Source organism: Chlorocebus sabaeus, chromosome 9 (assembly GCF_047675955.1).
Source record: "Chlorocebus sabaeus isolate Y175 chromosome 9, mChlSab1.0.hap1, whole genome shotgun sequence".
Taxonomy (NCBI): domain Eukaryota; kingdom Metazoa; phylum Chordata; class Mammalia; order Primates; family Cercopithecidae; genus Chlorocebus; species Chlorocebus sabaeus.
In genome coordinates this window covers 70,333,234-70,357,118 of record NC_132912.1, presented here as the reverse complement: position 1 = coordinate 70,357,118, position 23,885 = coordinate 70,333,234, and the positions used below count along the sequence as shown (strand labels likewise).

Here is a 23,885-nt window from a genome sequence, read left to right as displayed (position 1 = left end):
TTCCCTGGAAATCAGCTGCTCCCCCACTTACATCTGATCTGGGTGTTACCAAGGGCTGCCAGCACAGCCAAGTATGCTGACCAGGTGACGGGGCAAGAAACCCAGTTTTCATCCTTCAGAACCCACGGGGAAGCGAGCGTAGCAAACGTCCGTGGCCACTAGGGGCAGCACTTGTAACAGAAACGTGTATCCGCCGTATTCCAGAGCTGTGTGTGGGGTTGAGGTGAAAGACTGACTGGAAATCTATGATGCTCACCTAGTTTATGATAAGTATTTCCTGGCAATGTCCACAGTGTCAGGGAAGTGTTGACTGCACTTCCCCGGCTGGGGCCAGCCCCACTGCCTCCTTGATGTTAAAGCCCCAGGAGGAAGGCAGCCCAGGGGAGGATCGGCAGGCACAGGCCGGCTGGTGTGTTATTTTTTGAGAGCCTTCCAGGTTCAAAGTCCATATTCCCACCAGCTGTCCATGTCCAGGACACATGATGAGACAACACGAGGCTCAAAGGCCTTGCTACTCAAAGTGTGGTCCATAAACAGGCAGCAGTGACCGATGTCAGAATGCAGAATCTCAGGCCGCCCATCTCCGACCTCTGTCTCCAGAATCCCCAGGGAATTCCATTGCTGCTCTGGGAGACTGCAGAGCCAGGAGTTCGAGGCTTTGACGAATACACCCAGAGAAGTGAAAATCCGTCCCCGAGTGATTGCTGAAAAGGAGGTTAGGCAATGACTAGATTGTCACAGATCCCAGCTGGGCATTGTTTCAGATACATAATGAGGATATCTGCTCTCACATACAACATATCCTCTCCCTTCATGCCCCTAGCCAATCTATTGCTTTAATTTTGAACACCCTCTCATCTTGAGAGCTGCCCTTTATAATATAGCTATGGTTTATAGCTGTGTCCTGGGAAGCCCAAGAGGAAAATAATGAGACCTAGCTTCCTGCTGTAATCATATCTCAACCTAGGCTAGCAGCATCGAGTCTCAGCAGTCCAGGCCCAGAGACGCTGTGAGATACATTCTTTCATCGGTGAGACCATGCAGTGCTGTTCTGTGCTGGAATACATGCGAATGGGAAGAATCACTATTAACAGGCCCTCCTGGACCTGCTCCAGGGGTCTCTGTCGCTGACCCCTAATGACCACTCTGGCTGTGCCCCTGGAACCTGGTGCTGTGGCCCAGTCTGGTGGATGGCACTATCAGCAGCTCCCTGGAACCTGGGGCCTTTAACAAACTTTCATCAACCCCGCCATGCCCAGAGTCACAATGCTGAAATTACATGGACCTGTGCCTATGAAATAATACGTGCATAAAAAAGGACTTATGAAGACAGGTTTGGAGCATATATTTTTGCCCTTTACTAAGCAATCGGGTTAGCATACAAACCAGTTTGGAGGGAGCTAATAAAACTTCTGTTTGCTTTTTTGAAGACCAGGTATTTTTAATGCTGAATGGCTAGCATTTTTAAAGCCAAGCTTGACTTGGTCAGATGACATAGACTCAGATACAGGGAGCCGGCGTGGTGGCTCATGCCTGTAAATCCAAAAGCTTTGGGAGGCTGAGGCAGGAGCATCACTTGAGGCCAGGAGTTCAAGACCAGCCTGGGCAACATAACAAGACCCGTCTCTACAAAAAATTAAAAACAAACAAAAACAATTTTTTTATAGGCACATGCCTATAGTCCCAGCTACTTAGGAGGCTGAGGCAGGAGGCAGATCACTTGCGCTCAGAGGTTCGAAGCTGCAGTGAGCTATGATCACACCACTGCACTCTAGCCTGAGTGATGGAGCAAGACTTTGACTCTGGAACAAAAACTAATTTTAAAAAATTATAATAAAAAATAAAACACAGGGCACTCTTCCCTTGGCCAACCCTATGACCTTGACTAAAATCACTATGCTTGGCCAGGCACCGTGGCTCACACCTGTAATCCCAGCACTTTGGGAGGCCAAGGCAGGCCTCCTACATTCCTGAATTCCCAAACTCCTTGAATTCCTGAGGTCAGGAATTCAAGGCCAGCCTGGCCAACATGGTGAAACCCCATCTCTGCTGAAAATACAAAAATTAGCCAGGCATGGTGGTGTGCACTACTCAGCTGCTCGGGAGGCTGAGGCAGGAGAATCACTTGAACCCAGGAGGTGGAGGTTGCAGTGAGCCAAGATCACACCACTGCACTCCAGCCTGGGCGACAGAGAGACTCCATCTCAAAACTAATTAATTAAATTAAATTAAATCATTGTGCCTCTCCGAGTCAGTGTGACACCTATAAAGTGGGGGCAACATGCCCCACCTGCCACCCCCAGGCTGTCCCTTTGGCTAGGGTCAAAGGACATCATGCATGGACTAGCCCTGCGCACAGCGAGGCCCCACCCAGTAAACACAAAGGTACTTCATGCTCCCATGGCTCTCGGGGACCAAAATGACACCAGCTCTTCTTTTGCTTTGGCACAGAAACTGCTTTCCCAAACAGACCGCGGCCCAGGTGACCCTCAAAGCCATCTCAGCCCACTTTGATGACTCGAGCGCATCCTCGCTGAAGAACGTGTATTTCCTGCTCTTCGACAGCGAGAGCATCGGCATCTACGTGCAGGAGATGGCCAAGCTCGACACCAAGTAGCCGCTGCACTTTCCAGCAGGGATCAGAGGACCACCCGAGTCCCAAGAGTGGGTTTTGCTTTTTAAAAGGAGAGAGGAGGGGTGGCGGCGGGGGAGTAGAGGGCGGCTGGGCAGGTCCTGCCGGCGCAGGGAGCCCTCTGCCCCTCACGCTCTCCTCCAAAAGAGCCTCCATCTGTAAGGAAGCAGGTCTCCGCGTGGGGTTTCTTTCCATGTGTTTTCCTCCTCTTGTTTTAGAACTTTTTTAAAAAAACAGACCTCGTTTTAGATTTATAGCATCGACTTTTACACACACTCATACAAGAAAAAATCCTTTCAAAATTCTTAAATCTTCTGTTCCTCCTTTTTCTAAGGGAAGAGGGCAAAAAGCGACCTGGGCTCTGTTGGTGTGCGTGTTCCGTGGCGGAGAGGAGAAAATGGGAGACATCTCACTGGTGCTTTTCTCTTTTATTTTAGCGCCCCCCGGCCCCACTCCTGTAATACCTGTAACTACTCCTAAAAAGGTTTTGCTTCAGGCTTTTTTTTTTGTTTCATTTTGTTTTTTAAAGAAAAAGAAAATGAAAGGAAAAAAATAAAAGATCCAGTGTCTTTCTTACAACATATTCTTTTATTGCAACATTTTCCTCAGTTTGGAAAACGGTGTCCCCACACGTAGGTCCTTCTAGAGTATTGTAAGTCAACAGAACAAGGCTTGTCACTCACACACTGGGATTCCCACCTCACTGGGCCCCAGGTCAGATAGCACCAGGGCCTGTGTTTCTCAGGCCGAAGGTCCTGCCTCCGGAAAGGTGGGCTTCCGTTCGTGGTCCATAAAGACAGATCCTTGGATGAAGCCGCCAGGGGAACAGCCATCCTCCGAGAGAGGCACACCACTCACTTAGGCCTGGGCGACAGCCCCAACGGATGGCCTGAGAACCCCAGAAAGGCTGGTGTCCCAAGGACTCTGCCCAAGTATCCAGAGGCCACCATCAAAAGGGCGCAGGGAGGGGCAGGGTGGAGGTGGGGCCTGAATTTCTTCAGATGAACTCATCAACCACTTCTGCTATGCAGACTGAACCCAGGCGGTCCAAGAGGGGCTCCTCCGGTTTGGACGATCTCTCTCAAATACAGGAGTCATTTATACACCATAACATAGTCAGTGGCAGACATTAGTGCCCAGCTGGGCCTCGGGACAAGTGACCCTGGGGTTGACCAGGAAACCAGAAGCACAAAACCACAAAGTCCCTCGGGGGCTGTCTCCCAATCCCCAGCATCAGCTGGAGTTTTGTCACTTACAAATCTGCCCGTGAGTAACCTAGAAATATGCTAGGGGTCACCCGCAGAAATCCCCTCTGCTCGCTAATGGGTAAGCGGATGGCACCCCGCAGAGAGTCACATTATCTGCCCTTCCTTAAATACCTCCAGTGGCTGGCAGGCCAGGCTGCAGTCTCAACCCCTGCTAGCCATGTAAAAATGCACTCTGTCAGGGTGGTGTAACCAGAAGGGACCCTTTATCTAGCTCTTCTTAAATGTAGCCTACAGTATGGAGTTAGGATCTAAAAGTGGAAATGTGCTGGCCGCAGTGGCTCATGCCATCCCAGCACTTTGGGAGGTCAAGATGAATGGATCATCTGAGGTCAGGTGTTCGAGACCAGCCTGGCCAACAAGGTGAAACCCCGTCTCTACTTAAAAAAAAAAAAAATTAGCCGGGCATGTTGGCACACGTCTGTAGTCCCAGCTACTCAGGAGGCTAAGGCAAGAGAATCACGTGAACCTGGGAGATGTAGGTTGCAGTGAGCCGAGATTGTGCCACTGCACTCCAGCCTGGATGACAGGGCGAGACTCTGTCTCAAAAATAAATAAACAAACAAATAAAGTGGAAATGTAGGAAGGCCACGAGGCTTAAGGAGTACAGGGATTATGCACCAGTTAGGGGATTGAAAACAGGGCTCCTGTGAAGTCCCTGGTTGTTGCAGAATGTATGGGCTCCCCAACCATGAGATGGCAGAAATTTGGGGTGCAGGGTGTCTCTCCACCTCAGGTCCCTCCTTTGTTCTCAATGTGCAGCTCTCCTTTCTGCCCTCACACACAGACACTAGCCACCAGAGCCCAGCTCTCTGCCCTCCTCTGAGAGCTCTAAATGGCACAGGTCATGACCACAAACACATGCACAGGCATGCACATCCCAGAGGAGCCAGGTGCAGAGGGAGGGCTGGTCGTGGCCTCCCCAGCACCATACGGCCAGCACGCACGAGCCGCTCAGCCAGTACCGCGGCAAGCACACCTTCGAAACCCAAAAAGAATCCTCTAAGGGGGTATTTGTTTAATGCCTCTCTCTCTCCCATTTTTGTTTTATACAAGTTGCATTTCTGGCCACCACATCATTGGCATCTTATTCCAGAAGAACAGCATTCGTTCTAGCACTTGCCAGGTGGGTGCCATGCGCCAAGCAGTCCGTACGCCCACCTGCTGCGGTAGCTCATCTCCCGCCCGGCCTTTCCATCAGGGTGGAGACTGCCTCATGGTTTTCCAGCTTGTAGAGACAAACAGGTCCCGGCTCTTGGTCAGCCGAACCATGAGCCGGCCCACATAAAAGCCACTGATTTGGCCTACGCCGTCATTTCTCCCCATGGACAGGAGAAACGTCAGTGCACCTGCAAGCAGAGACACAGAAACAACCAGAACCTCACTGAACCTCCTGGGGCTGCAACTCCCAGAGTGCTGATCCTTCCCGAGGCCTTCAGACTCAGGGCCAGAAAATGTGAAATTCCTTTAGGAAGGTGGGTGAGGCCCTGAATTTTTTTTTTTTTTTTTTTTTTTGACAGAGTTTCGCTCTTGTTGCCCAGGCTGGAGTGCAATGGTGCAATCTTCGCTCACCACAACCTCCCCCTCCCTTGTTCTAGCGATTCTCCTGCCTCAGCCTCCCGAGTAGCTGGGATTACAGGCACGCACCACCACGCCTGGCTAATTTTGTATTTTTAGTAGAGATAGGTGACTGACCTCAGGTGATCTGTCCGCCTCGGCCTCCCAAAGTACTGGGTTTACAGGTGTGAGCCGCTGCGCCCGGCCTATTTTTAAAGAACTCTAGGGGGATGTTTCCATCACCAGCTTGGAGAGTTTGTTCTAGTGGCCAGGTATCTGATAGCCGAAAAAAGCTTCCCCACGTTTAACCCAAACTCTCTTAAAACTGCAAAGCGCACGGGGCCTCTCTTACCTGGCTTGTAGGCCTGGAGAGGCCGCTGCTTCACGGAGTTGACGATGTTGGCCACGGCGATGTTGGCGTGGAGGCCAGCAAGATAGGCCATCTTGGGCGTCCTCACGTCAGCACAGTCACCAATGGCGTAGACGTTGCTGTGGCCCTCCACCTGGAGGTGCTCATTCACTCTCAGAGCACCACTGCTGGCCAGTCTGCTCTCTGCCAGAAGAAATGACACCGAAACCAAGACACTGAGCTGCTGTGTTAAGTGGCCACCAGGAGGAGGTGAGGGCGAGCTCTAGATGCTGGTCAGACCACCCTCCTGAGGCATGACCAGCCCCTGGAGGTGCCTGCTCTAGAGGCCACCCTCCCACCTAACTTACTCCCCCCTGAAGTCTCCACCTCACAACTCTTCCTGCAGAGGCAAGGTTACTGATGCCAGGGTGGAAATGGGTCAAAATACCAACAGGCCTCCTTTTAGAAATGTACATAACTCTCTACAAGTTACAGTGATTAGCTGAGTCTTGAATTTACTTTTGAACGTGAGATTTTAAAAATAAATGCAGGCCAGGCGTGGTGGCTCACGCCTGTAATCCCAACTCTTTGGGAGGCTGGGGCGAGCAGATCACTTGAGGCCAGGAGCTCAAGACCAGTCTGGCCAACATGGTGAAACCCATCTCTACCAAAAATAGAAAAATTAGCCGGGCTTAGTGGCATACAGCTGTAATCCCAGATACTGGGGAGGCTGAGGCACGAGAGTCGCTAGAACCCAGGAGGTGGAGGTTGCAGTGAGCCAAGATCACGCCACTGCACTCCAGCCTGGATGACAGAGCAAGAGTCTGTCTCAAAAAAATAAAAATAAAAAACAAAACTGGAGCATTAAAAATAAATGCAGAGCTTTAATATATGACAAACTGCTTTTTTAAAGGGACTTTTAAAAACTTGTATTTGAAAATACAACATTAGGACAATTAGGTATTAAATTCTGGGATCTCTGTCCATTATAAGCCCTCAATCCCACCGCTACACACAGCCTGGACTGGCTTCCTTTTCCTGGGATTGGATCATTACTTCCTGCTGGACACAAGGCAGGAGCTCCTTGTCAGGGAAGGGTATTCGGGAGTAAATGACAGGGACTTGAGGACACAAAGCAACCAGCAGGCCTGGCCAGAGTTTCCTGGTCACAAATGAAGGCTTGAACGCACATCAGTCCACCTCGGCCACCTCCAGCCAGCTAAATACCCAAATACCGAGCTTTAAGAAACCAGGCTATGTTACCAACCCCACTTCCCAGTCAATCCAAGCTCAAGAGTCCAAATGTTTGGATCTGGGTTTGGGGGGCCGCAGCACGCCTCAGCAGAGAGGAAGGCCTGACCCTGAATTTCTTCTGTCACCAGGTGAGGAAGAAAGAAACAAAACACCAATCTTTCTCATCTCTTTGACGCCTGTTCCCACCTCTTACCACTAGGGGGCGGCCCTAATTTCAGAAGATTCTGGTCACCTTGGCCACCTGGAACCCAGCCATCGTCACAGCTGAGGAGAGCTCAGCAAGGGTGGACCCTCACTGAATTTAAAGTCTGAGCTGTTGGGAAGAAAGGGGGAAGGCAGCAAGGTGTGGACTCCTGGGGGCAAGCACTGCAGGGCTTTCAGAGGGTGCTGAAGAGCAAGGAGACACGGCGGAAGCCCGGCCGGGCACCTGCTCACCAAACGCGTTGCGGTAGGCAGAGTTGTTGATCTTGATGCCAGTGCAGAGAATCACCAGGTTGGTGGCCACCTCTGTGCCTTTGTCCGTCTGCACTTTGATGTACTCTCGATACTCATTGAGAGGCAGCTCCTCCAGATTGCTCACCCGCTCACCTAGAAGGGGGTTCATGACCAGGAGGCTGGTGGAAGGGGGGACCCCATCAAGCCTGGGCCCCAAGCCAAGGCTGACCCTGGGGAGGGCCTGGACCTCTGGGGCCCAACTGGGCGATGGCTGTACCCCGTCTTCCCACCATGCCCCTCCCTCAGTCCACTCTATGGCCCACAAAGCTGATCTGGACATCTGGCCCCAAGGGGTCCAGCTGGAGAAAAGTTCCAAGAAGCCCCTGGAGGACTTCCTGGAGGGTAGCGAGGCTGTTTCCCAAGAAGTTCTCAGAAAAGCGGAAGACCTCAGGCACGCCTCTCTAAATGCCAGCCACGCCATCCTAACTAGGCAGGACAAGCGCTCCAAGTGCACCATGACAAAGGGGAAAGCCAGAGAAAGAGAAGCCAGCTCACTACACTTACTGCCTAAAGTGACAGTGACCAAAAGGAGGCTGAGGCAGCCACGCGGGCCCTTCACAGGGCAGATGCCTCACCCTCCCACAAACAGAGGAGGCTGGGGCCTCGTGCAGTGAAGTGTAGGGGCCACAGCACTGGACGAGAACCCCTCTCTCCAGCATATGCTGGGTGGGTCTTGTGCCCTGCTCTACAAGAAGGCCACACTCCTCACAACTCTCAAAACATAAACCGATAAACCTATTCCCTCGACCACAGAGACATCATATTCGGGGCAAATCCTTCAGATGCACTTAAGAAAAATTCAGCAGACAGGCATCCCACCATCTGCACTGCATCCAAAGCAATAACCAGGACATGGAAATCCCGTAAGTACCAGGCCCTCTTCCCTGCCCAGGGACGGGCACAACTTCCAGCTGGACAAGGCTCAGATGGGCTTTGATGCTCATGACAGTTTCTGAGCGCTTCATGCTCTACCCCAGGACACAGTGGAAAAGAGAGAGCCTGCGGTGGACTGTAGCCGCCCTCCTGTTGGAGGCAGTGACCAAGCCTCCAAGCCACATCTCACCAGGCCGGGGCGGGGCGGGGCAGGGAGGGAGGTGAGGGTGCACATACTCAGCAGCAGCTGCACGCCCTTCCGGAGGAGGATCTCCTTCACTTCCTGCCTGACGCAGGGCAGGAGCTCCTTGTCAGCCAGGGCCACTTGGGAGTGAATGAGAGTGACCTGCGGACAAAACGACCACAGGGCCTGAGAAGGAGCCCCCGAGTCTTCAAACACAAACATTGCACAAATGTCCACCTCCACTCGTACCTCCAGGTTACAGATGAGGAAACTGAAGCCCCAGAGAAGTAATCTGTCCAGTGCCAGAACGAATTAGTGGTGAGCTGAGCTTAAGCCCACATGTTCTAGACTAGGACTCTTTCAGTACCCACCCAGGCCAGAGGACTACCAATATGCCAACACATCACAACTTACACCTCACCTAGGGCCACCTGGAAAATTATCTTCAAGCATCCTTGGGCACTTATAATTATACAAGCCATGGACATTCCAATAGTCAATCAGGCTGATGTCAACATTAAAGCTGGTTTAAAATTAGCGCTTCCAGGCACGTCTACTTGCTGTCTGGGACAACACAGGGAGGTGTCCTGGGCACCTCATGTTGTAATCATGTTCAAAGCCTGGGCTTTGACATCAAATTGCCTGGGTTGAAATCCCATCTCTGATACTCACTTGGACACCTCCCAAAGGCTCCCTAACATGGGCACAAACGGCCCCACTCATAGGAATTTTGTAATGATGAGCAAAAATATATATATAAAGCATGTAACTCAGAACATATTAAGTCCTTAATAAAGGGTGACTGCTACTACCCTTATTGTCTACTAACCCTAAACATGTGGATATTTTACTGAGTTACTTGAACTTTTTTACTACTTCAGACCGGTCTGACCCCTGTGAAATAAGAAGAAATGACGGCCGGGCGCCGTGGCTCACGCCTATATTCCCAGCACTTTGGGAGGCTGAGGTGGGCAGATCACGAGGTCAGGAGATAGAGACCATCCTGGCTAACTTGGTGAAACCCCATCTCTACTTAAAAAAAAAAAAAAAAAAAAAAAATTAGCCAGGCGTGGTGGCGGGCACCTGTAGTCCTAGCTACTGGGGAGGCTGAGGCAGGAGAATGGCATGAACCCAGGAGGCAGAGCTTGCAGTGAGCCGAGATCACGCCAGTGCCCTCCAGTCTGGTTGACAGAGCTAGACTCCGTCTCAAAATAAAAAGAAACAAAGAAGAAAGGTATGTATTGGTCTCTGCCCCCAGTTCCTGATGCAGAGCTCTTAAAACCCTTGTAAACCGGGGTACTAAGAGAGAATCATTTGTTCTAATATTTGGTCCTCGATGCCAGTTCTTGATACAGAGCTCCTGAGATCTTTGTAATGTCCTGAGTGATGGGAGGGTCTGACACAGAGCTCCCAGCTCCTTGGATGTTCCTGGGTGATGGCAGCATCTTTTGTTCTAATGAAGCTACTCCTGATGGGCTCCTGGATGATCGCTGGTCACCAGGGAGACCAAGCCAGCTTAGAAGTCTGGAACTTTCAGCTCCAGGGACGAGAGAGGGGCTGGAGATTGAGGTCATAATCACCCTTGCCTACCTGATGAAGCCTCCATAAAAATCCCTAAAGCACAGGGTCCAGAGAGCTTCTAGGTTGGTGAACATGTCCACATGCCAGGAGAGTGGTGCACCCCAACTCGCTGGGGACAGAAGCCCCTGTGCTCAGGACCCTTCTAGACTATGCCTTATGTGCCTCTTCATCTAAATATTCATTTTTATCCTTTAAAACATCCTTCGTCATCAATCAGCAACAGCAAGTAAACTGTCTCCCTGGCTTCCATCAGCTGCTCTAGCAAATTATTTAACCCAAGGAGAGAGTCATGAGAATCTCTATCTTGTAGCCAAGTGGGACAGAGCGTGGGTAAGCTGGGGACTTACAACTGGTGTCTGAAGTTGGGGCAGAATCATGGGACTGAGCCCTTGACCTGTGGGGTCTGCACTAACGCCAGGTAGTGTCAGAATTGAACTGAACTGTAGGACACCCAGCTGTTGTCAGAGAATTGGTCAGTGGGGGAAAAAACCCACACATCTTATCCCAGAAGTGTGCAGTGAGTAGAGAGAAAAATAGTTTGGTTTTTCCCTATAGAACCCTCATAAATCAAAAGGAATGAATTGTAACTATATCAATCACTCATCATAATTTCCAACAATTTGTCAGAGAACAGCCATATAATTAAAGTATCCTCTATTGATTTTTCTTTTCAAAACCAACCTGCCTTTCCCTGAGGAAGAAAGATCCATTCACAGGCCCCACGTGGCTCTCAGAAGCCCATCTGGCTTCAACTGCCAGAGGACCTGTAATGACGATTATCACTCAGCCCTTGCCAAGTCTGGACAGGGTGCCAGGATTTCCTCTTTCTCGCTAGGGTGCCAGGTAGGATCTCTGTCCATTGAGCATGAGAAAGCAACAGGGCAGGCTGATGTCCCCTCCCCGTTCCCACCCATGGGTAGAAGGCAGTGCTGTACAGTCATTCCCCAGTGTGGGCAGAGCGGGGCTATGCTGCAGGCTCCCCACCACCATGGGGCTGCTCAGAGCAGGGGCTACCATATCAGGCAGAGACCAAAGCAACAACTGAAGGTGTCTTTGTCCAAGCTGGTTGTCAGCAAGAGGCAATCAAATATACATTTATATCACAAAGGCCTGAATTCTGAAGGCGACACAGAAGTTTGGCTTTTGCAAGGTATCGCCCCCGGGCTTGATCCTCCAGGTTGGAGTAGAGGGCAGGATCTTTCCTTGAGAGAAGACACACCCTGAGCAGCTCTGTAAGGTCAGGTGCTGCAGGATCCCAGCTCTGCAGGAAAAATCCCCTAGAGAATCGCACCTTGGCAGAAATACACAGTCTCAGTTTATGTGAATAGAGCTCCAGACTTCTCTGCCCTGAGCAAATTCCTGATGTTCCTAAGATAATGCAGAGAAAAGCCAACCACTTAGAGTTCCAAGGCAACCGGCAGCCCGGCCCACCTCTTTCTCAGGGTATTCTGTTTTAATCTCTGCTGCCATCTCCACTCCAGCCGAGCCTCCTCCCACCACCACGATGAACCGTGAGCGCTGGACCTGGAGAAAAGGACATGTGAAACAGGGACATATGAAACACACCTACGCATCCACCCCTGTCTGCTGGTTCAGCCTGTGGTGTGGCTCCCTGGGCCAAAGGAGGGCAGAGAACCCTTTCCACATTTTGGGTCCAAATGTGCTTCCTCCCACCCACCTCGCAGAATTGCTGTGGAAACTGCCTGAGACCGTGGATCTAAGCCTGCTCTATACAACACAGAGCCTTGTGAAAACAGGAGCGGAGGGCACCCATGAAAAGCCCCAGGAGAGGCAAGTAAGAGACATACCAAGGGCAACATGAGCAGGTCTGGGGTTCCCACATCCTGGCTCTAGCAGCAAGTTCAAGGTCTCTTCCCAGGAAAGTCTCTTCCTAGTGACTCTCCAACTCTATGGCTACAGCCAGCAGCTCCGAACACCCCCATGGCCTCCCAGCTGTGGGCTTAGGCATCCCCACAGCTGTCCTCCCATCTGCCCGCCCTGCCCCATGCCTTCAGTGCACAGCTCACCTGCCTCACCATGTCCTCATAGGCCTGGATAGCGGCCTGCTGGCTGGAAACCTCATTAAACTTGCCCGGGAAGGGCCCAGTGCTGCCCGTGGCCAGGATAAGATGAGAGAAGGGCAGGACCTGACACAGACCAAAAAAAAAGATGAGGGTAGGGCACGGCAGGCCTAGGCCTCTGCATCCTACTCCTGGCCTGCCAGCTGGGACAAACCAGGCAGAGGCACCTCTAGGAACCCGAGGCAGCCCCCATGGGACCAAGTGAAACCACCGCACTGGTTAGCCGAAGGGATGGCACTAGAACCTGGGGAAAGACCTAAGGAAGCAGAGTTTACCTCCTGCATGGAGAACACAGGGGCAACCGGAGCCACCCAGCATGGCAGTGGAAGGGGCAGCCCAGTGGCAGGAGGCAGGGTTGCAGGATCGGACACTGCCCGAGGGAGTTAGCGCAGAACCTCCCAGATGTTTTAGAAGAACCCTCCTCCTGCCTCCGCCAGGAAGAAAAGGAAAGAAAGACTGATCAGTAGCGGGATCACACCTGTGAACAGCCACTGCACTGAACAACATAGCAAGACCCCAGTTTAATTTAATTTTTAAATTAAAAATAAATAATAAAATAAAAAATAAATATTTTAATTTTTTAAATTAAAAATAAAAAAAAAATTTTAGACTGGGTGCGGTGGCTCACGTCTGTAATCCCAGCACTTTGGGAGGTCAAGGCGGGCGGATCACCTGAGGTCAGGAGTTTGAGACCAACCTGATCAACATAGCAAAATCCCGTCTCTACTAAAAATACAAAAATTAGCTGGGCATGGTGCCACGCGCCTATAATCCCAACTCCTCAGGAAGCTGGGGCGGGAGGATCGCTTGAACCCAGGAGGCAGAGACTGCAGTGAGCCAAGACCATGCCATTGCATTCCAGCCTGGGCAACAAGAGCGAAACTCCGTCTCAAAAACAATAAAAAAAAAAAATTTTTTTTAATTAAAAAAATTTTAAACAAAGAAAAGGAAATCTTGTTTGGAGCCTAAATATATAAAATTGACAAAAACAGAGCTGCTCCAATGGGAGGGGCTGGAGGGCCTGGACTCCACTCAGCCCCCACTTTCCCCTGAACCTCCGAGATGCCGTCATGGAATCTTTCAGGGTTCTAAAACGCATGGCCAGAGACTGCAGGACTAGGAGACACTCAGTAATCTCTCCAACCAGGAAACTATCTGGCCCCATTAATTCAAGAAGAGCTGGGACACACTAAATCACATACTCATCAAGGAAAGGAATTGTGTTTCCTTTTGTCGATGCCCCCTTAGCTTCAAACACCAAGTGGGGGTGGGCTGGACGTGACACTTATCCTGAGCTGGTGGCAGCTTGTCGATGGAGCTCAAGTCATGGCAGGTGTGTGCCAGGCTCCATGATGCACATGTGAGGTGGGGGAACACACAGATGAGTGAAGGGAAATCTCTGCCCCAGTGACATCCCGATCCAGGAGATGTGGGACCATGTGTGTGCCTAACTTTTTGTTCTAGACAGAGCCGAGGGCTGGCCAAGCCTGGGAGTTGTCTGGGACACTGGCTTTTAGAGCACGGGCTCTGGGCTAAAATTGCATGGGTTCAAATCCTGGTTCAGTCTCTCACCAGTTGTGGGATCTTAAGCAAGCCATTTAACCCTTTAGCTTCTCTGTAAAATGAGGTTATACCACCTTCCCCATAGAGGCACAGTAAACATTCATGAGATTTACGTAAAGGCTACAAACAGGGCCTGGCATGCAGGAATTACAAAAGAAATATCTGCCACCATATTCTTGTGGTTGCTGTGGTCAAGCCTCTGTTTATGAGGAATCCGCTATCTGCCCAGCACCAGGCAGGGCTTGGGGCTCACACACAGCATTCTCTTTTCTTTTTTTCTTTTTTCTTTTTTTTTTGAGATGGAGTCTCACTGTCACCCAGGCTGGAGTACAGTGGTGCAATCTCAGCTTACTGCAACTTCCGCCTCTCCAATGCAAGCAATTCTCCTGCCTCAGCCTCCTGAGTAGCTGAGATTACATGCGCCCACCACCACGCCCAGCTAATTTTTGTATTTTCAGTAGAGACAGGGTTTTGCCATGTTGGTCAGGCTGGTCTCAAACTCCTGACCTCAGGTGATCCACCCGCCTTGGCCTCCCAAAGGGCTGAGATTACAGGTACGAGCCACTGCCCCCAGCCTAGCTCTCTCTTAACCCTGGAGGATCCCGCCCAGGCCCTGCAGTGGGCCCTTGAGCCAGCTGGCAGCCGGGCTGGCCCTTACTCACCTCACCACCCTGCAGCAGCACCGTCTGGTTCTTCAGGTCTATCCCCACCACCAGCCCCTGCCGGAAGTTGTCCTTGAAAGTCACCGAGTAAGAAATGAATGTCTTTTTGGCGAACCCTGGGGAAGGGACACAGAAGAGGTCATAGGGCAGAGCTAGGCTGCCCACGGGAAGCCAGAGTGACTCAGAACCTTTCACAAGCTGCACACTAACAGGGGGGCCCTTGACCAAAGGGTCAGGCCATAAGTATGCCTGGGGTACCCCTATCTCCTAAAACGCCAGTCTGGGCCTCAGACCCTCAGAAAAGCTCAAGCTTTTACTTCTAGGGTCTCATTATGGTGGCTACTTAAGACCAAAGACCTTGAGTTTCTCCAGAACTTGTCTGATAGTGGAATGCAGGCACTTTGCCCTAAATGGAGAAAACCACCCCCAGCCCTAAAATCAAGCCCCAGAGTGGAGACAAGACCACCCTCACAGAGACAACCCCGGATGGGAGCACGTTACCTGTCTCCACGGAGGCTCGGAGGGCGGCCACATTGTGGTGGAAGGAGTCCTTCATGTCCACCAGCATGAAGGGGATGTTCAGGGCCTGCAGCTGGCTGGCCGCCGCGATCCCGCCAAAGCCCCCACCCACAATCACCACGTGCAGGGCTCCCGATTCCACTGACACCTGGGACCCCATCTCGAACCAGGCACTGCTGGGAAGGAAGAGGAGAGCCCATCAGTGTCAGGGTAGCTGGGAGGGCTGGGAGGGCCCACAGTGAGAGAGGCTTCAATCATGAATTGACCTTTTTAGATGAGGTAAATCTTTGATTAATGAAACTCCAACTTTATAAAATTTGAATTAAATTCAGAAGGAACAAGGGGGTATCCCACTTCCAGCCCATCCCCCAAATACCCAGTTCCCTTCTCCAGAGGCATCCACTGTTACGTAGCAAGTTTGGATGACTCCTTCCAGAGATAGCTTATGCACCTATAATCACGATTATTTTTTGCACCCATTAAATACAGTGTTCTGCACGTTTGTTTTTTACTTGATATAGTTCATCGAAGACTTTTGAGAGAGATTGCAGTGGGGCAGGAGGAAAAAAAAGACTTTTGAAGAGGGGAATAATGTTCACTCAACAACATATATGAATTGAACTCCTGCTTTTTGACACGCTCTGTGTTGTGTATCCTGTGGTCAAACAGGCAGATATGGTCCCTGCCCTTATGAGGGCAGACCTTACAAAGTCAAATAACCAGGTGGGCAGTGTCAATGATGTGGGAAGCTGGGAAGAGGTGCAATAACAAGAAACAGTGGGCACACCTGTGGGGAACTGGCAAGCATAGGCCACATCTAAAGGAACAACAAAAAACATTCTTTAAGCACTGCATCAAACAAACACTGCAACCAGATTCGGCCCAGCTCACAGGTCACCAACTTAAGGTCTAGGTTTAAGGACTGTGATCATGGAGTAGGAAGGAGGGGCCACAGCTGTGTGCTACAATGCCTGGCTAATTTTTTAATTACTTGTAGAGATGGGGCTGGGTATAGCAGCTCCTGCCTGTAATCCCAGCACTTTGGGAGGTTGAGGCAGGAGGGTCTTTTGAGCCCAGGAGTTCCAGACCAGCCTGAGTAACATAGACAGACTCTGTCTCTACAAAAAAAAAAAAAAAACAAGCCAGGCGTGGTGATGTGCACTTGTAGTCCCAGCTAACTGGGAGGCTGAAGTGGGAGGGTCACTTGAGCTGGGGAGGTCAAGGCTACAGTGAGCCATAACTGTGCCACTGCACTCCAGCCTGGGTCACAGAGTGAGACCCTATCTCAAAAAAAATAAAACAATAAAAATAATAAATATTGGTAGAGATGGGGTCTCCCTTTGTCAGGCTGGTCTCAAACTCCTGGGCTTAAGTGATCCTCCCACCTCAACCTCCCAAAGTGCTGGGATTACAGGCATGAGCCACCACACCCAATCCCCATTTCTTTTTATGACCTCAAGATGGTATATAAGCTTCTGTACTTCTTTTGGGGGTTGGGTCTTCCTTCTGAAGGCTCCTGTGTATACACATTAAATAAATTTGTATGCCTTCTATCCAACTCAACAGCCTTGGCCCCTACAGCAGCAAAGTTGCCTGGGCTCCCCAAGCCAGCCTGGAAGGCTGGTAAACAGGGTCACCTGGTGCATCCCAGAGTCTGCCCCAGACAGAGGAGGGCTCAGGGACTGGCCTGGGGCTGCACCAGAGGCCTTGTCTCCAGCCCAGCAGAACCCCAAAGAAGGATGCTTGCAGTGTGGGCCTCAGGCAGGCAGAGGGCTGCTGGTGTGGGAGGAGCCGCGCAGCCCACTGAGGGGCACTCTTGACTGCAGCTGAGACCCTGAGCGGTCACAGGCAATCAACCGTCCTCCTGGCTGTGCTGAGCCCTAAAGAGAGGCAGAAAGAAGCCAGGCTGCTGGGGGGAGATGCTGAGAAAAAGAAACCAAGCGCACACTATACAGAAAGCAGCCAGAGAGGCTCAACAGCTGCTGTGGGCTTCAGGAAGGGGGACTGGAGGGGGTGTCAGCAAAGGAGGATATAGACTCTGAGGTCATCCTTGAAGGACAGACATCAAGCCATTGAACAGCCTCATAAGGAAGTGTGTTCCAGCTCATCTGGGACCCTCGGGCCACTGGAACGTTACTGCACTGCCCTGACCATCTGTGCGGGCCTGGGGCACAACCCCTTCCCTCTCTGGGCCTCAATTTACCCCCTATAATGGGAGGGGACTATAAGTCCCAACCAGTTATAATTTTCCGAGATGTCCTCATACACACTGGTTTCCAAGACATGGTGGTGGTTCCCCAAGATGGTCCCCAAATCATCCCACACTTATGGGGCAGCTTTTGGTTAGAACTCCGGGCACTGTTCCCACTGGTGTTCAAATGTCCACTGCCTAACTTCTCCCCTGGGGGAGGACGGTATAGTGGAGGGAGGGCACTGACACAACGGATTGGAGGGGATTTAAAGTTGTTTCTCAAGGGTCAAATGGTCCCCAAAGCATGGAGGCTTGAACATACCCATTTTACAGATGAATAAGCTGAGCCCTGTCAGTGATTAGGACTCAAGACAAGCCCCCCAGCAGGCAGGGCCACCCTGGCTTCTCTAAGCCCTCAGAAGGGTTGTCTAGAGCTAATCTCAAGCATACCTCAGGCTGAATCTGCCAACTGGGCCAGAAGGGAATGTCTCCTAGGGACCAGGACCCAGGAGGGCCCACAGGCTCAGCCAGAGGTAACAGTGAACACCAGGAGCTGCACGGGGCCTGAGAATGTAGGCAGTGATGAGGCAGGCCGTGGGTGGCGTGTGTTTCACCAGCCCCTGGCAGCGTGGAACCCTCTGTGCCGGGTCCTACCCTTGGGGCTGTCAGCCAGGGATGAGGTCAAGAAAACACCCAAAAAGCCCCACTTCCATGTTAGCTGGGCATGGCCCCTGAGAGGGGCTACGCAGCTTGCTAGGTATAGGGATAGGGGAGTCCACTGTGTGTCAGGTCACACTGGACCACCCAGGGACACTCAAAAAGGACAGCCTAGAGCCCTGAAAAAGATCGCGATCAGGAGGCCTTCCTAGCAGAGGAAACAACTTGGGCCAGAGGCCCAGTGGCAGGAAGGGAGGAGGGCGGTAGAGTTCACAGTACCTGCGGCAGAAGGTGGGGAGGCTTCAAGGACAGGTGACGGGGCCGGCACAGACAGACAGCCTGCCATGCCACGGCAGCTTTCACAACCAGGTGCACAGACAAGCCCACCCCAGGCCCTTCATGGGGTCTCTGCCCAGGGAGGAAAGTCTAGACCCTAGAGTGGACCTCAGGGGCAATGAATTGATCAAAGGAGCCGAGCCCTTGACCCCCTAGGATCATCAACCTGCTTCCCCAAAAGGGGAAACTCTTGCCTCACCCAAGGAAGGCAAATTGCTTTTCCGGGATTTCCTATGAAGGCTCTGGGGCCTGAGGGGACACCCAGGCCAGAGCACGGCCAGGGAAGGGAGGCACTTTTCCTCTTCATGCTGCCTGAGGTCTCTCCTGCAATCTGCTCTCTTCTCTCTCCTCTACTGACCCCTGCCACCCTTACTTGTGGAATAGGGAGGCCAGTGACTCTCCAGCAGATTTGACCCTGCCTCTTTGGCAGTCCCTTGCCCAATACTCTTGGACACACTGACTCTCCTTGGCTCTGCCAGTGTCGGTTCTTGCTTGGCCCCAGAGGACAGTGAACTCCCCTCTGCCTGACGATGATCTACTTGGCCAGACACCTAAAGCAAGGACTTAAGCCACAGAGCTGCATTTCCAGCCACACACCCTGTAGGTGACGAAAATGCAGGTATGGAATTAGTAGATGTCCAGTTACATGTTCTAACATAGCAGTAGTGCTGTGCAAACCTCCACCTGTGTGACACTCCATCAATCAATGGAAACTGCCACCAAGGAGAGACGACAGGATAAAATATTATAAACCCATACAATGCAGAACTGTGTAGCCAGTCATTTTTAAAGGGTAAGTGATGTTTTGTTTTATTTTGTTTTTGAGATGGAGTCTCACTCTATCGCCCAGGCTGGAGTGCAGTGGATTTCGGCTCACTGACTGCAACGTCTGCCTCCTGAGTTCAAGCAGCTCTCCTGCCTCGGCCTCCCAAGTAGCTGGAATTACAGGCATGTGCTACCATACCCAGCCAATTTTTTTTTGTATTTTTAGTAGATTCAGGGTTTTGCCATGTGGGCCAGGCTGGTCTCGAACTCCTGACCTCAAGTGATCGGCCTGCCTCGGCCCTCCAAAGTGCTGGGGATTACAGGTGCGAGCCACTGTGCCCAGCCTGTGAATGATGTTTTTATACAAAAAGTCTGTCCATGAAAAAGTCAGGCAAGGGCTGGGTGTGGTGGCTCCTGCCTATAATCCTAGCACTTTGGGAGGCAAAGGCAGGAGGACTGCTTGAGCCCAGGAGTTTGAGGATGCAGTGAGTAACTTTACCTTTGCTCCCTCCCACAACACACATACACAAAGACACACATACACAATCTGATTGACACAAAACATAATGTTTTCAAGGTTCATCCGAGTTGTAGCATGTATCAGTGCTTCATGCCACTGTACTCCAGCCTAGAAAACAATGTGAGACCCTGTCTCAAAAGAGAAAGAGAGAAAAAGTCAGGCAATATTTATTTATTTATTTACTTGTTTTTAATTTTCTTAGGGACAGGGTCTTGCTCTATCATCCAGGCCAGAATGCAGTGGCACGATCATAACTCATTATAACCTCGAACTCCTGAGCTGGCTAATTTTTTATTTATTTATTTATTTTTGTAGAGATGAGGGTCTCGCTATGTTGCCTAGGCTGATCTTGAACTCCTGTCCCCTCAAGGGATCCTCCTGCCTTAGCCTCCCAGAGTACTGGAATTACAGGTGTGAGTCACTGTGATTTTGAGTTGTGGAAAAGATTCAATGAGATCATTTATGTAAAGTGTTTTAGCACGGTGCCTGGCACACAGTAGCAATGAATACACAGCAGCCATTTATTCTATATATTTTATAATGCAGATTAGTTTGCCCGGTCCCAAAAAGGCCACAGAAGCGTGTACAACCTAATCCCATTTATGTCCAACAAGACACATCCACCTCAGTATGTATACACATATACATGTAACGATTACAGCAGTTAGCATTTGTTGCACTTTAACCCATATCTTCACATTTAATATGTGAATTTTTTCTCCTTGTTTTGGAAAAAAGTTCAACAACTTGCCCAAGTTCAATTCTCAACACATCAAACCTGCTCTCTGAACCAAAATGCTAATAGTGGTCATAGATGATGTTTTTATTTTCTTCCTTAAGCTTTTGTATTGTTTGAATTTTTTTCAAACAAGCATATGTCATTTTTGCAGAAATAATAAGTCGTTAATAACAAGACTGACCTCTCACCATCTTTTTTTTAAATCAAAATAGAATTCATATATACAATTTACCACCTAAGATGTAAGCTCACAGTGAGCTATGATTGCACCACTGCACTCCAGCCTAGATGAGACCCCATCTTTTAAAAAAAAAAAAAAAAAATTGAGATGTAGGCTTGCTCACACCTGTAATCCCAACACTTTGGGAAGACAAGGCAGGCAGACCGCTTGAGCTCCGGAGTTCAAGACCAGCCTGGGCAACATGGTGAAACCCCATCTCTATGAAAAATACAAAAAATTAGCCAGGCATGGTGGCACATGCCTGTGGTCCCTGCTACTCAGGAGGCTGAGGTGGGAAGATCGCTTGAGCCTAGGACGTTGAGGTTGCAATGAGCCATGATCATGCCACTGCACTCCAGCCTGGGCGCCAGAGCAAGACTCTGTCTCAAAAAAAAAAGTTTTTTTAATTTAAATTTTTAAAAAAGAGATGTAAGTTCAATGGGTTTTAGTGTATTCACCAGGTTGTGCAACCATCGCAACTATCTAATTCCAGAACACTTCCATCACCCTCAAAATAAATCCTGTACCCCACCTACCCGAGCCCTGGGTAGCTACTGTTCTGTCTCTACAGATTTGTCTATTCTAGACAATTCATGTAGATGGAATTATACACTACATGGCTTTTCATTTGTGACGTCTTCCCCTGATCATAATGTTTCCAAGTTTCATCCGAGTTGTAGCATGTATCAGTGCTTCATTCCTTTTTCTGGCTGAATAACAGTCCATCGTTGGGGTATGATAGACCACATTTTGTTTATCCACTCATCAGCTGACGGGCACTTGGCTTGTTTCCACCTTTTGACTATGTGAATAACGCCACTATGAACATTTGTGTACAGGTTTTTGTGTGAACCGGTCTTCAATCCTCTTTAGTATAAATATTTAGGTGTGGAATTGCTGGGTCATGCGGTAACTCGAAGTTTAACTTTTTGAGGAACTGCTAAATCCACCGTCTGATTTTGAACTGAACACAAAAGCCCTGGTGGGAATCACAGACAATCTTAACTACATCTGTCTACGTTCAGGAAGTTAGCTTAAAAGAAGCCTAAGAGAACAGAACAAACCCTGATTGTCCAGGAACTCCTCAGTAACTTTACCTTTGCTCCCTCCCACAACACACGTACACACAGACACACACATACACAATCGGATTTACACAAGCATTTGCTCAGTCAATCCTGTTTTCTCTGCCAAGAGCATCCACCCTGATCTCAAGGGTATTCTTCCACAGTAAGCAGCCCATAGGACTACTGAAAAACCAGGAAGTTGCATTTATGCCAAAGCTGTTGAGAGGTCGTGCTTCAGAAGACACACAGCGGGAACCGTGTGGGCTCTCAACAAAGCAAGAATGTCATCCCAGAATTGCTCCGCTATTGCTTCACAAAGATTACAAATAAAACACGATGCTTTTTGAGCCGTCATGGCTTATGCAGAGGGTAGGTTTCAACATCAACCTCTGGAGAGCTACGTTCCCAGAGTGGCTGTCCCGGATGAGAAGGCCACTACAGCACAACTCACAGCACCATGGAGGTTTCCTCCACCTGGGGGACAGAGCAGGATGGGGAGAGTTGGGCGGCCTCCCTCCCTGGGACACTCTATGGCCAGCCCCTCAGGGACTACTTGAAGAACAGAACCCCCAAAAGACCAATTTCTGAAAAGGGACTCAAAGTCTGAAGGGAGGCAGCCTCCTTTTATCCCCAGGAGAGGGCAGCTCTGGGGCAGACAGATTCATCTGGATGTCATATTCACTCCCCCACAGAAAACCTAGGCCAAGCAACTTGTCCATCCTCCTCAGAGCCAGTTACTTTGTGGTCCCCGTGGTCTGCCCATCACCTGTACCTGGATGCTGGCTTCATTTCACCACCAGCCAAAGCCAGGCTGGCCCTGGAGTCCACTGGCCTGCCCAGCCCATCACTTCTGGGTTGGGTAGTCCTGAGTAAGGCCCTACCCTGGCTGGGGCTCAGTGCCCTTCTTGGTGACACACTGTGCTCCTTGGAGAACTCCTCTCTAGGTGCCGGGGTGAGGGCATGTGGGATCTGAGATCCCGGGGCTCTCTGGCAGGTGCATGTAGGCACACTGGACCCTGATACAGGCTTTTGAACACAGGCGCAGAGTCCGGAAACCTGGAAGTCCCATCCTAAACTATGTCTGACTCTCTGCCCTACACCTGTCCTCCTACAGGATCATCAACTCCCAAGAGACCTTACCCTTCCCCACCCTCACCTTAAATTCCAGGGTCAAAAAGACTCCCGCTGTAGGGAAAGGCAGGGTGTGTTGATCAGGTGGTGTTGGAAGGAGAGCCCCAATATCGCCCACTAATTCAGTTCCAGTCGACTGCACGCGTCCCATCAGTTAGTTTCCTCACCTCTGGTCTTTGTCCCTGCAGCACCCAGGGCTTCGGGAAGGGAGACGCAGACCTCCTAGTGAAACCCCCGAGCCTATGGACACTGGGGTAACTCCAATCCCTTTCCTCTTAGAGACCGAGGTTTCTCCCTTTCTTTTCACACCTGCTTCTGTCCGGACCGGCAGCTTCTACCCAGCGGACCCTCGGACTGTCCTCGCAGGATCCGGGTTACACTCGCCCCGTGTTCCCTCTTCCCCAGTTTGCCCTTCCCGGCCTAAGCCCATCTTCCTTAGGAAACCTTAGCAGGGATTTAGGGGCCAAACGAAGAGGGTGGAGTTTTCTTTGCCCTCGGCCAGGAGCAAATCTCCCTGTTGCATTTTTTGGGGAAGACGGAGAGGGGCGGGCCTGAGCCGAGTATCCCTCTCCTCACAGCGCCACAACTGCGCGGACCTCCCCACGCCTGACACGGCGTGCGCCAGGCCTGTGATCCGCTCACTCCTCTTCCGGGTCCCTGTCCCGCCCGGGGCGCCCGGGGTCTCGAGAGCCCGCCCGGTGGCGCGATCTCACCTGCCGGCCGCGCCCGCGCGCTCTCGCTCCGGCTCCCGCTCCGGCTTCCGCTCCGGCTTCGTAGTCTTCCCGAGTTACCTACCCGAGGCGCTCCCGGACGGGGCGTGACTCAGCAATCGCGCTGGCCCCCGACCCTGCGGCAACGCCTTGGCCGGGCCCCGGAAACGGTCCTGGAACGCTGGGGCTGGTCTCCGAATGGCCCGCCCGACTGACCTTGACCCCGAGCGAACGGCCTCGAACTTTGAAACAAATTCTCCCATGGCCAGATGTCGCCTCTCCGGCGCCTGCCAGCACCCACGCCCCAGCCCTGCCCGAGCCATTCAGATTTGGCTCAAAGTGTCCTTTCAGCATACTTTAAAGCAAAAAGACAGAGAGGGAGGGAAGGAAGGAAGGAAAACAAGTGTCCCCCTGTTCCTCTTACTTTCTCGAGGACACCTTTAAAGCCACTGGAACCTTGGAGAGTGGGGTTCCCCTCACACTTGCGCACACTGCCAACCTCCTTTCTTCAGACATACACATAATAGTTCCGCA

The 23,885-nt window shown here is 51.0% G+C and overlaps 2 protein-coding genes across 6 annotated transcripts in view; one reads left to right on the top strand and one right to left on the bottom strand.

The window, feature by feature from the left end:
• Window positions 1-3,211, top strand: part of MACROH2A2 (macroH2A.2 histone) — a 59,288-nt gene extending 56,077 nt beyond the window's left edge. The window contains exon 9 of the mRNA XM_007963189.3: window positions 2,452-3,211. Coding sequence (XP_007961380.1) covers window positions 2,452-2,617 — 166 coding nt within the window. The 3' untranslated portion in view covers window positions 2,618-3,211. The remainder of the gene's footprint in view (window positions 1-2,451) is intronic.
• Window positions 232-23,566, bottom strand: AIFM2 (AIF family member 2). Of its 5 annotated transcripts, none has more exons than XM_007963193.3 (9): window positions 22,809-23,278; window positions 14,998-15,191; window positions 14,497-14,612; window positions 12,218-12,337; window positions 11,622-11,714; window positions 8,663-8,771; window positions 7,493-7,645; window positions 5,807-6,007; window positions 232-704 (listed from the first exon to the last, which is right to left on the bottom strand). In XM_007963193.3, exons 2-9 carry the CDS (start codon window positions 15,173-15,175, stop codon window positions 439-441), a joined length of 1,236 nt encoding a protein of 411 aa, XP_007961384.3. In that variant the 5' UTR covers window positions 15,176-15,191; window positions 22,809-23,278; the 3' UTR covers window positions 232-438. The 5 variants fall into 5 exon arrangements, with proteins under 5 accessions (XP_007961384.3, XP_007961382.3, XP_007961383.3 ...); XM_007963191.3 differs by lacking the exon at window positions 22,809-23,278 and adding an exon at window positions 23,355-23,566 and having other exon boundaries at window positions 234-704; XM_007963192.3 differs by lacking the exon at window positions 22,809-23,278 and adding an exon at window positions 23,355-23,566 and having other exon boundaries at window positions 234-704; window positions 14,998-15,188.
• Window positions 23,567-23,885: the final 319 nt, after the last annotated feature.

What these genes read in the sequence shown, in the direction of transcription:
- AIFM2 (XM_007963191.3), bottom strand. Translation starts at nt 15,175, where the DNA reads ATGGGGTCCCAGGTGTCAGTGGAATCGGGAGCCCTGCACGTGGTGATT. An exon ending in ATGAGGACATGGTGAGGCAG is followed by an intron (nt 11,715 to 12,217) that starts GTGAGCTGTGCA and finishes CCTTTTCTCCAG; the next exon opens with GTCCAGCGCTCACGGTTCAT. An exon ending in CAGAATACCCTGAGAAAGAG is followed by an intron (nt 8,772 to 11,621) that starts GTGGGCCGGGCT and finishes TTTTGTCCGCAG; the next exon opens with GTCACTCTCATTCACTCCCA.